This window comes from Coregonus clupeaformis, unplaced genomic scaffold, assembly GCF_020615455.1.
Source record: "Coregonus clupeaformis isolate EN_2021a unplaced genomic scaffold, ASM2061545v1 scaf4504, whole genome shotgun sequence".
NCBI classification, from domain to species: Eukaryota; Metazoa; Chordata; class Actinopteri; order Salmoniformes; family Salmonidae; genus Coregonus; species Coregonus clupeaformis.
Genome location: NW_025537958.1, coordinates 12,501 through 25,130, shown reverse-complemented (window position 1 = coordinate 25,130; position 12,630 = coordinate 12,501). Strand labels below are relative to the sequence as shown.

The 12,630-nt window shown below is 45.4% G+C and overlaps 1 protein-coding gene across 1 annotated transcript in view; it reads right to left on the bottom strand.

Annotated features, from left to right (window-relative positions):
• Nucleotides 1–6,509: 6,509 nt before the first annotated feature.
• The window catches only part of LOC121555408 (myelin-associated glycoprotein), a gene marked incomplete at its 5' end in the record, with an annotated part of 6,640 nt that continues 519 nt past the window's right edge, over nt 6,510–12,630 (bottom strand). The window contains 4 exons of the mRNA XM_045220600.1: nt 6,510–7,873; nt 10,650–10,719; nt 11,666–11,753; nt 12,276–12,560. Coding sequence (XP_045076535.1) covers nt 7,838–7,873; nt 10,650–10,719; nt 11,666–11,753; nt 12,276–12,560 — 479 coding nt within the window. The remainder of the gene's footprint in view (nt 7,874–10,649; nt 10,720–11,665; nt 11,754–12,275; nt 12,561–12,630) is intronic.

The following is a 12,630-nucleotide window of genomic DNA, read 5'->3' as shown; positions in this document are numbered from 1 at the left end:
TTTATTTTAAAAGTGGATCCTACATAATGACTCCTGATCAACTCTTCTCTTTATTTTAAAATGTGGATGGGTTAACAATACATGTTGACATCACTCTTTAAAAGTAGTCTGTATATTGTAGCTGAGAGTGGGTTTATAGAAAGAATGAGATTTTATTTGTGTACAATCAATATGTTATAGGCTGCTGTGTGTGAATGAGGTTCCATACAGTATGGCATGATCTTTAAGATGCTAAGGGATTAACGTGGTATCTTTGTTCGATGTCATGATCTTTAAGATGCCAAGGGATTAACGTGGTATCTTTGTTCGATGGCATGATCTTTAAGATGCTAAGGGATTAACGTGGTATCTTTGTTCGATGGCATGATCTTTAAGATGCTAAGGGATTAACGTGGTATCTTTGTTCGATGTCATGATCTTTAAGATGCCAAGGGATTAACGTGGTTATCATGATCTTTAAGATGCTAAGGGATTAACGTGGTATCTTTGTTCGATGGCATGATCTTTAAGATGCCAAGGGATTAACGTGGTATCTTTGTTCGATGTCATGATCTTTAAGATGCCAAGGGATTAACGTGGTTATCATGATCTTTAAGATGCTAAGGGATTAACGTGGTATCTTTGTTCGATGTCGTGATGTTTAAGATGCTAAGGGATTAACGTGGTATCTTTGTTCGATGTCGTGATGTTTAAGATGCTAAGGGATTAACGTGGTATCTTTGTTCGATGTCATGATGTTTAAGATGCTAAGGGATTAAAGTGGTATCTTTGTTCGATGTCATGATGTTTAAGATGCTAAGGGATTAACGTGGTATCTTTGTTCGATGTCATGATGTTTAAGATGCTAAGGGATTAACGTGGTATCTTTGTTCGATGCCGTTGCTATTTTGCCTTCATTTCCCACTCAGACCGGACCCCAACTGAAACATGGGATATGACATCTAGAACACAAAACAAACATTAAATCAACAAAATGTTTTTTTTTTAAAGAAATCCTGTTCTTCTGGAGAGAAAAAATAAATCACCCATTGCATTGTCTACTTGTCTGTTTTTTTTTTTTGTGTGCGCTTGCTTGACCTCATCCAATGGGTTTTGAGGAGAGAGGGCATGAAGAATCAATTAAACCCATACGTTTACCTCAGAGCCTGCAGTGTTCATATTGACCACAGGAGGGTGTAACACCTGAACCGCTCCATCTAGAATGGGTTCCTGTCTGCCTGCTTCTTCATTCAACACCACTACTACAGTGCTACCTTGGCCAAGTGAAGTCCATGACAACAAATAAACGCGCTGACTACAACTGAAACAGACTTGTGCCAAGGCTAGGGTAATATCCTCCCGGGTGGCGCAGTGGTCTAAGGCACTGCATCGCAGTGCTAGCTGTGCCACTAGAGATCCTGGTTCAAATCCAGGCTCTGTCGCAGCCGGCCGTGACTGGGAGACCCATGGGGCGGCGCACAATTGGACCAGCCTCGTCCAGGGTAGGGGAGGGAATGGCCGGCAGGTATGTAGCTCAGTTGGTAGAGCATGGCGTTTGCAACGCCAGGGTTGTGGGTTCGATTCCCACGGGGGGTAATAAAAAAAATAAAAAATGTATGCACTAACTAACTGTAAGTCACTCTGAATAAGAGCATCTGCTAAATGACTAAAATGTAATGTAAATGTAAGGGCATCGGCCACAGCCTCGTCTCCAACATCTCTGTGGCTAAGGGCATCGGCCACAGCCTCGTCTCCAACATCTCTGTGGCTAAGGGCATCGGCCACAGCCTCGTCTCCAACATCTCTGTGGCTAAGGGCATCGGTCACAGCCTCCTCTCCAACATCTCTGTGACTAAGGGCATCGGTCACAGCCTCCTCTCCAACATCTCTGTGGCTAAGGGCATCGGCCACAGCCTCGTCTCCAACATCTCTGTGGCTAAGGGCATCGGTCACAGCCTCCTCTCCAACATCTCTGTGTTTAAGGGTATCGGCCACAGGAATGTTGTGATAGTGCCCCTAACACATGTGCACAATCACTGGGAACTCAGGCACTGTGGACTATCACTGGGAACTCAGGCACTGTGGACTATCACTGGGAACTCAGGCACTGTGGACTATCACTGGGAACTCAGGCACTGTGGACTATCACTGGGAACTCAGGCACTGTGGACTATCACTGGGAACTCAGGCACTGTGGATCAGAACTTCTGCAACAATAAGAAGAAATATATAACAGTAAGGGTGATTGGCAACACACACTGAGGAACTCTTGCTACAAAACACTTTCCCTTGCTATGTGCTATATACCTGGGAATTGGACCTGCGCTGCCCCCATTGGACCTGCGCTGCCCCCATTGGACCTGCGCTGCCCCCATTGGACCTGCGCTGCCCCCATTGGACCTGCGCTGCCCCCATTGCGAATAGGGCTGGACTTAGCCACCAGTACTCTAACTACAATGTACTATAACCTTTGTTTGTCATTTCTGTATACATTTTACTATTTTGATTGTGATATTTGTTCTTGTATATGTAACTTACTGACCTGCTAACTCTGCCATGACTAATCTCAGTCCTCAGCAGATTGACATGTGTTGTTCCTGAGGAGCACCGTCTGGTGTTGTGTTGTTCCTGAGGAGCACCGTCTGGTGTTGTGTTGTTCCTGAGGAGCACCGTCTGGTGTTGTGTTGTTCTGAGGAGCACCCGGTCTGGTGTTGTGTTGTTCTGAGGAGCACCGTCTGGTGTTGTGTTGTTCCTGAGGAGCACCGTCTGGTGTTGTGTTGTTCCTGAGGAGCACCGTCTGGTGTTGTGTTGTTCCTGAGGAGCACCGTCTGGTGTTGTGTTGTTCCTGAGGAGCACCGTCTGGTGTTGTGTTGTTCCTGAGGAGCACCGTCTGGTGTTGTGTTGTTCCTGAGGAGCACCGTCTGGTGTTGTGTTGTTCCTGAGGAGCACCGTCTGGTGTTGTGTTGTTCCTGAGGAGCACCGTCTGGTGTTGTTGTTCCTGAGGAGCACCGTCTGGTGTTGTGTTGTTCCTGAGGAGCACCGTCTGGTGTTGTGTTGTTCCTGAGGAGCACCGTCTGGTGTTGTGTTGTTCCTGAGAGCACCGTCTGGTGTTGTGTTGTTCTGAGGAGCACCGTCTGGTGTTGTGTTGTTCCTGAGGAGCACCGTCTGGTGTTGTGTTGTTCCTGAGGAGCACCGTCTGGTGTTGTGTTGTTCTGAGGGAGCACCGTCTGGTGTTGTGTTGTTCCTGAGGAGCACCGTCTGGTGTTGTTGTTCCTGAGGAGCACCGTCTGGTGTTGTGTTGTTCCTGAGGAGCACCGTCTGGTGTTGTGTTGTTCCTGAGGAGCACCGTCTGGTGTTGTGTTGTTCCTGAGGAGCACCGTCTGGTGTTGTGTTGTTCCTGAGGAGCAACCGTCTGGTGTTGTTGTTCCTGAGGAGCACCGCTCTGGGTGTTGTGAGTTGTTCCTGAGGAGCACCGTCTGGTGTTGTGTTGTTCCTGGAGGAGCACCGTCTGGTGTTGTGTTGTTCCTGAGGAGCACCGTCTGGTGTTGTGTTGTTCCTGAGGAGCACCGTCTGGTGTTGTTGTTCCTGAGGAGCACCGTCTGGTGTTGTGTTGTTCCTGAGGAGCACCGTCTGGTGTTGTGTTGTTCCTGAGGAGCACCGTCTGGTGTTGTGTTGTTCCTGAGGGCACCGTCTGGTGTTGTGTTGTTCCTGAGGAGCACCGTCCTGGTGTTGTGTTGTTCCTGAGGAGCACCGTCTGGTGTTGTGTTGTTCTGAGGAGCACCGTCTGGTGTTGTGTTGTTCCTGAGGAGCACCGTCTGGTGTTGTGTTGTTCCTGAGGAGCATCCGTCTGGTGTTGTGTTGTTCCTGAGGAGCACCGTCTGGTGTTGTGTTGTTCCTGAGGAGCACCGTCTGGTGTTGTTGTTCTGAGGAGCACCGTCTGGTGTTGTGTTGTTCCTGAGGAGCACCGTCTGGTGTTGTGTTGTTCCTGAGGAGCACCGTCTGGTGTTGTGTTGTTCCTGAGGAGCACCGTCTGGTGTTGTGTTGTTCCTGAGGAGCACCGTCTGGTGTTGTGTTGTTCCTGAGGAGCACCGTCTGGTGTTGTGTTGTTCCTGAGGAGCACCGTCTGGTGTTGTGTTGTTCCTGAGGAGCACCGTCTGGTGTTGTGTTGTTCCTGAAGAGCACCGTCTGGTGTTGTTGTTCCTGAGGAGCACCGTCTGGTGTTGTGTTGTTCCTGAGAGCACCGTCTGGTGTTGTGTTGTTCCTGAGGAGCACCGTCTGGTGTTGTGTTGTTCCTGAGGAGCACCGTCTGTGTTGTGTTGTTCTGAGGAGCACCGTCTGGTGTTGTGTTGTTCCTGAGGAGCACCGTCTGGTGTTGTGTTGTTCCTGAGGAGCACCGTCTGGTGTTGTGTTGTTCCTGAGGAGCACTCGTCTGGTGTTGTGTTGTTCCTGAGGAGCACCGTCTGGTGTTGTGTTGTTCCTGAGGAGCACCGTCTGGTGTTGTGTTGTTCCTCGAGGAGCACCGTCTGGTGTTGTGTTGTTCCTGAGGAGCACCGTCTGGTGTTGTGTTGTTCCTGAGGAGCACCGTCTGGTGTTGTGTTGGCACCTGCAATCTGTCTCAAAAGTACAGAAGAAAATGACCCTAAAAAAAACAGACTCAGTGCATTCCATTGGTCATGTCATTTCACTAAACTCAACAAGCCAGCTAGCTTGATAAACAGTGCTGACAAATCCAGTTGGGCTCGCTAGCTAAATTATGCAGCCATCATTCTCTCTATATTGATGCTGTTACAGTAACCAAACAGTTGGATAAACAAATCAATTTGTGAAACCTGATGTGATGTTTGACAGTATTGGAAGTTCAATGTTGTTTGAGTTGCTTTGTGCATCAGATAATGTCACTGCAACACCGCTCATGTCGCTTGACATAGACGTTTTCAAAGAACTGCCGGTCAAGGTGAGCCTTTTTTTGTATAGGGTGAGGTCAGGGTACTTTTCATTGAAATAGAGCGAGAGAGAGCAGAACAGTGTATGTGTTTACTGTCAACATATCCGGGGTGGTAACCATAGAAACCAGAGCTGTTGAACCATTGTTAAATAGTAAACAGATTTATGGTAGAGGTATAGTGTCTCATCTCTGTTTACTTGTTGTACACGCGCACACACACACACACACACACACACACACACACACACACACACACACACACACACACACACGTCTGTATGGCGCACACCCCCCACACACGCACGCACGCACGCGCGCACACACACACACGTCTGTATGGTGCACAACCCCCCCACACACACACACACGCACGCACGTGCGCACACACACACGTCTGTATGGTGCACAACCCCCCCCACACACACACACACGCACGCACGTGCGCACACACACACGTCTGTATGGTGCACAACCCCCCACACACACACACACACACGCACGCACGTGCGCACACACACACGTCTGTATGGTGCACAACCCCCCCCTCCAAACACACACACTTGTAATGTTGCAGATGACCAGTAGATGGTGACAATGACCCACTGTTAATGGGAAAAGGTGAGTCCAACCTTTAAGAGTTAAAGGTCATGTTAACAGTCAAAATCATGTTTTCCATGAAATGTTATGATATTTCAAGGAAACCAGATCAAGTATGATACCCAAGGTATGAAAAATGGCTGTTGCTTCTACATTACTAAAGTTTTGTCATAAAGTTACTGATCCCCACCCACATGTCAAACACTTGGATTAATTATTAAGGGGACAAGGTGACATCACCTTAACTCTCATTTTATTATTATTTATTTTAATACATCAATGATAACATGATATTCTCTTACCTACTTTAAATAAGTAGCGCCTCGTAACCTTTTGGTTACTGGTCCAATGCTCTTAACCGCTAGGCCACCTGCCACCCCATTTACATTCTTGAAATCATCGGGGAGGTACTCAGATTGACTCATTGTGTAGCGCTTGGCCGGAGCAAGGAGTTTGGGTAGCCAGGCAAAAATAAGGTTTGAGTATTGGATAAACATTACTCCTCTGTCTCCACCCAATGTGTCATATCCTGAGCCTCAATCTCCCCATTACACAATTATTTGGATTTTATTCAACATTTGTTTTTTTAAAATAATTCCAGAGTTTAAAAATACATTGTTACAATCACAGAAAACAAAACAAACGACTAGTCTCCAGCGAGTCCCTCCTGGGCTCTGGGAACAACAGCCAGTCAGATAGCATTCAGTAGCATTCCGTAGCATTCCATTGATCCAGGTTCTAGAACCCTTTCCTGCGTCCCCCACCCTTCCCTCCCACTTCCCGACCCGGACACGGCATTCATTCTCACTCCAGCTTTTGTCCCACGGGGACGTTAGGACACAATTCCCAAGCGTCGAATCCGCCTCCACCTCTTCCTCCTCTGGCTGTCGTCCTTTGATGCTGCCCTCTCTCCCCCTTCTCTCTCCCCTGTCTCACCCCTCCTCCTTGTCTCCCCTTCCCTCCTTGTCTCCCCCTCCCTACTCCCCCATACTCTCTACTCTCTACACTGTAAAACCAAGTGTTTATGATCTCAACTCATAGCTAAACACTTATCAGGGACACTTTCTAAACTCTTCAAGGCACTTAGAAGTTCAGTAAAAACGTGTCACAGTGTTTAGATCGTAACAACAGTGTTTAGATCGTAACAACAGTGTTTAGATCATAACAACAGTGTTTAGATCATAACAACAGTGTTGAGATCGTAAACAACAGTGTTTAGATCATAAACAACAGTGTTTAGATCATAAACAACAGTGTTTAGATCGTAACAACAGTGTTTAGATCATAAACAACAGTGTTTAGATCATAACAACAGTGTTTAGATCGTAACAACAGTGTTTAGATCGTAACAACAGTGTTTAGATCGTAACAACAGTGTTTAGATCATAACAACAGTGTTTAGATCATAACAACAGTGTTTAGATCATAACAACAGTGTTTAGATCGTAAACAACAGTGTTTAGATTGTAAACACCAGAACATGTTTATTCGCTGTAACACTTTTTAAACACATGAACACGTGCTCAAGGCGTTTAGGTTTTAAACACTAAATACTGTTTTAAGACTGTAGGGTGTAAAGCTGTATTTGCAGATTTCCCAGAATGCATTTCGAGTGAATGCGAGAGATGCTCACCCATGACTGTGTTTGTGCATTCAATGACTTCTATTCCTGAAGCCTAAGTGCTGGGAAATATGATAATACGGCCCCTTCCATGTCTTTTTCACTCTGAGAGTTAACATAAATTAACTCAACACAGTCGAGTAACAACAACACCACGCGATTGAAAAGATTTCTTCAGTTGTGCTGAAATATAGGTAAGGTGAATAAAAGGCATGGAAAGTCAAGTCAATTTCTATAGAAAGGATGACAGAAAAATCTGAACACTTAAGAGATATAGGTGTTCCCCTGCTGGGAAACAGTCGACTATCATGTTGAATCTTGCATTCTAAACGCCAGTGTTTAAGATGAGAACACTTATTGGCAAATCTAAATACCTAATGTTTAAGTTTTAAACACTGACGTTTAAGTTATTAACAGGGTTTTACCTCCCTCTCTGTCAACCTACTGCTACCCCTGATGTCACCCTGTCTCCCCCTCTCTGTTCCCGTTCTCCTTCTCCCTACCTCCCCTACCGCTCCATACTCCTCTATCCTAGTCATGGTGGTGTCCAGGCTGGAGTGCTGGAGGGGTCCGTGATCACAGTTAGGGGGTGGGGGTTTTGGGAGTGTAGACCTCAAGGAAGGTCTGTGGGTTGGGGCCCTCTGGTCCCTTTCCCGTTGGCCCCGTTGGCTCCCGGGTGTCCGGTCAGTGTGGATTTACTGGCGTTCAGAGTCCTCTTCCTGAGAAACAGTCTGGAGGAGAGAAGACACACTAAACAGTCTGTATGGAAAACAATGTGCTGGTGCACACCAATGGTAAAAACTGTAAATGTGTAGAGAGTTGGTATTAGATGATCTTTAACAGGGTAGTCTATGGATTAAACTGTAAAGGTGTGGAGAGTTGGTATCAGGTGATCTCTAAAAGGGCAGTATATGGATTAAACTGTAAAGGTGTGGAGAGTTGGTATCAGGTGATCTTTAAAAGGGCAGTCTATGGATTAAACTGTAAAGGTGTGGAGAGTTGGTATCAGGTGATCTCTAAAAGGGCAGTCTATGGATTAAACTGTAAAGGTGTGGAGAGTTGGTATCAGGTGATCTCCAAAAGGGCAGTCTATGGATTAAACTGTAAAGGTGTGGAGAGTTGGTATCAGGTGATCTCCAAAAGGGCAGTCTATGGATTAAACTGTAAAGGTGTGGAGAGTTGGTATCAGGTGATCTCTAAAAAGGGGCAGTCTATGGATTAAACTGTAAAGGTGTGGAGAGTTGGTATCAGGTGATCTCCAAAAGGGCAGTCTATGGATTAAACTGTAAAGGTGTGGAGAGTTGGTATCAGGTGATCTCTAAAAGGGCAGTCTATGGATTAAACTGTAAAGGTGTGGAGAGTTGGTATCAGGTGATCTCTAAAAGGGCAGTCTATGGATTAAACTGTAAAGGTGTGGAGAGTTGGTATCAGGTGATCTTTAAAAGGGCAGTCTATGGATTAAACTGTAAAGGTGTGGAGAGTTGGTATCAGGTGATCTCTAAAAGGGCAGTCTATGGATTAAACTGTAAAGGTGTGGAGAGTTGGTATCAGGTGATCTCTAAAAGGGCAGTCTATGGATTAAACTGTAAAGGTGTGGAGAGTTGGTATCAGGTGATCTCTAAAAGGGCAGTCTATGGATTAAACTGTAAAGGTGTGGAGAGTTGGTATCAGGTGATCTCTAAAAGGGCAGTATATGGATTAAACTGTAAAGGTGTGGGAGAGTTGGTATCAGGTGATCTTTAAAAGGGGCAGTCTATGGATTAAACTGTAAAGGTGTGGAGAGTTGGTATCAGGTGATCTCTAAAGGGCAGTCTATGATTAAACTGTAAAGGTGTGGAAGTTGGTATCAGGTGATCTCTAAAAGGGCAGTCTATGGATTAAACTGTAAAGGTGTGGAGAGTTGGTATCAGGTGATCTCTAAAAGGGCAGTATATGGATTAAACTGTAAAGGTGTGGAGAGTTGGTATCAGGTGATCTTTAAAAGGGCAGTCTATGGATTAAACTGTAAAGGTGTGGAGAGTTGGTATCAGGTGATCTCTAAAAGGGCAGTCTATGATTAAACTGTAAAGGTGTGGAGAGTTGGTATCAGGTGATCTTTAAAAGGGCAGTCTATGGATTAAACTGTAAAGGTGTGGAGAGTTGGTATCAGGTGATCTTTAAAAGGGCAGTCTATGGATTAAACTGTAAAGGTGTGGAGAGTTGGTATCAGTTGATCTCCAAAAGGGCAGTCTATGGATTAAACTGTAAAAAGTGTGGAGAGTTGGTATCAGTGATCTCCAAAAGAGCAGTCTATGGATTAAACTGTAGGTGTGGAGAGTTGGTATCAGGTGATCTCTAAAAGGGCAGTCTATGATTAAACCTGTAAAGGTGTGGAGAGTTGGTATCAGGTGATCTTTAAAAGGGCAGTCTATGGATTAAACTGTAAAGGTGTGGAGAGTTGGTATCAGGTGATCTTTAAAAGGGCAGTCTATGGATTAAACTGTAAAGGTGTGGAGAGTTGGTATCAGTTGATCTCCAAAAGGGCAGTCTATGGATTAAACTGTAAAAGTGTGGAGAGTTGGTATCAGGTGATCTCCAAAAGAGCAGTCTATGGATTAAACTGTAAAGGTGTGAGAGTTGGTATCAAGTTGATCTCCAAAGGGCAGTCTATGGATTAAACTGTAAAGGTGTGGAGAGTTGGTATCAGGTGATCTCTAAAAAGGGCAGTCTATGGATTAAACTGTAAAGGTGTGGAGAGTTGGTATCAGGTGAATCTTTAAAAGGGCAGTCTATAATTAGGTGAAAAGGAGATGATGGACACCACTCAGTAATGGAAAATGTAGAAAATGGGGTTCACAGTGGGATTCCCTTTTCTCATCAGGACACCCTCTGGTCATGTTCCTCCATCTTTGGTTTCCTGGTAACCATTATGCCCTATGCTTCTCTTCCAAGACATCCTGTATGTGAAAGAGTTCACAGAACTATATACAAATACAGGTACTGTACTTCTACAGCCAGACAAAGTCCATCAGATCAGGCCGTGTTGAGAGTGGTACTATATAAAGTCAATCAGATCAGGCTGTGTTGAGAGTGGTACCAGACAAAGTCCATCAGATCAGGCCGTGTTGAGGTGGTACTATATAAAGTCAATCCAGATCAGGCTGTGTTGAGAGTGGTACCAGACAAAGTCAATCAGATGAGGCTGTGTTGAGAGTGGTACCAGACAAAGTCAATCAGATCAGACTGTGTTGACAAATTCAATCAGATCAGACTGTGTTGAGAGTGGTACCAGTCAATCAGATCAGACTGTGTTGACAAATTCAATCAGATCAGACTGTGTTGAGAGCGGTACTATATAAAGTCAATCAGATCAGGCTGTGTTGAGAGCGGTACTACTATAAAGTCAATCAGATCAGACTGTGTTGAGAGTGGTACCAGATAAAGAGAGGCATGAACAGGGTGGTAAACAGGATAGGTAGGGGAGGATGCAGGATGTGTGTGTGTGTGTGCGCATGCACTGACACCTACCCAGTCAGTTAGGATGAGCTCTGTTATGTCCTCCGGTTTCAGATCCCAGGTTGTCTTGGCATGCAGTCTCCTGTGTTTACAACCAAACATCAGTCTCCTGTGTTTACAACCATACATCAGTCTCCTGTGTTTACAACCAAACATCAGTCTCCTGTGTTTACAACCATACATCAGTCTCCTGTGTTTACAACCAAATATCAGTCTCCTGTGTTTACAACCATACATCAGTCTCCTGTGTTTACAACCAAACATCAGTCTCCTGTGTTTACAACCATACATCAGTCTCCTGTGTTTACAACCAAACATCAGTCTCCTGTGTTTACAACCAAATATCAGTCTCCTGTGTTTACAACCATACATCAGTCTCCTGTGTTTACAACCATATATCAGTCTCCTGTGTTTACAACCAAATATCAGTCTCCTGTGTTTACAACCAAACATCAGTCTCCTGTGTTTACAACCATACATCAGTCTCCTGTGTTTACAACCAAACATCAGTCTCCTGTGTTTACAACCAAATATCAGTCTCCTGTGTTTACAACCATACATCAGTCTCCTGTGTTTACAACCATACATCAGTCTCCTGTGTTTTACAACCAAATATCAGTCTCCTGTGTTTACAACCTTACATCAGTCTCCTGTGTTTACAACCATACATCAGTCTCCTGTGTTTACAACCAAATATCAGTCTCCTGTGTTTACAACCAAACATCAGTCTCCTGTGTTTACAACCAAACATCAGTCTCCTGTGTTTACAACCAAACATCAGTCTCCTGTGTTTACAACCAAACATCAGTCTCCTGTGTTTACAACCAAACATCAGTCTCCTGTGTTTACAACCATACATCAGTCTCCTGTGTGGCTAACCACAAAACCACAAAAACGGACTTCAATAAATCTGAAATGTTGACTCATGTTGGGCTGATGTCTGCCAAATAATATAGATACTCAACAGGATAATGTTATGTACAGAGTTAATACAGTTAGCAGCATGGTATGAGGGATGTGTGACTGACCTGGCAATAACAAATATTACGACACCCAGCAACAGCATCCCAGCAGCTCCTGCCCCAGCCCCAATCAACAGAGACAGCACCTGGTAACCTGTGGTCAGAATGATGACATATGAAAGAGATTGGGAGACCAGTTTCTATCTGTTCTTCTTCAGCTGTTTTACCTGTCCCCATCTCTCTCCCTTGTTACCTGTCCAGGTGTGTCTTCCCTGTTAATGTTGAACTCTCTAAGCTATCCTTCCTCAGGGGTTGCTGTTCCTCTTCAGCTCCATCTGTCTTTCTCACCTGTCCAGTTGTGTCTTACCTGTCCTAGTCTCCTCTTACGTGTGCAGCCTGGCAGAGCCCTGACAGTTGGAGTTATCCTTCTTTATCTCTCTCACCTGACCCTTTACCTACCCAGGTGTGTCTTAATAATAATAATAATAAGCCATTTAGCAGACGCTTTTATCCAAAGTGACTTACAGTCATGCGAGCATACATTTTTTTTTGTGTATGGGTGGTCCCGGGGATCGAACCCACTACCTTGGCGTTACAAGCGCCATGCTCTACCAGCTGAGCTACAGAGGACCACATACCTGTGAAGGTGTGTCTTACCTATGGAGGTGTGTCTTACCTGTGGAGGCGACACAAAGCTGCAGACTGGCAGAGCCCTGAGAGTTGGAGCTGAGGCAGAGTGCAGCGGGTGTGTCTGCTTGTGATTGATGGATGGTCAGAGTGCTCCTGAGGCCAATTCTGCCCAGAGGCTCCTCCCTGATGGGCGTGGCTGTGGAATGATTGACATGTCGGCCAGACAGACGCCACTGCACCGAGGGGGCGGGGTTAGCGTGGCTGTCACAGGTGCAGCTGGTCTGAGACCTGGAGCGGAGGCAGCGAGAGGAGGATGAGATCTGAGGAGCAACTAGAAACAAGAGACAGGAGAAGGAGGAGAGGAATGAATATTTTCTCATTGTATTAAATTCTGACCTTTA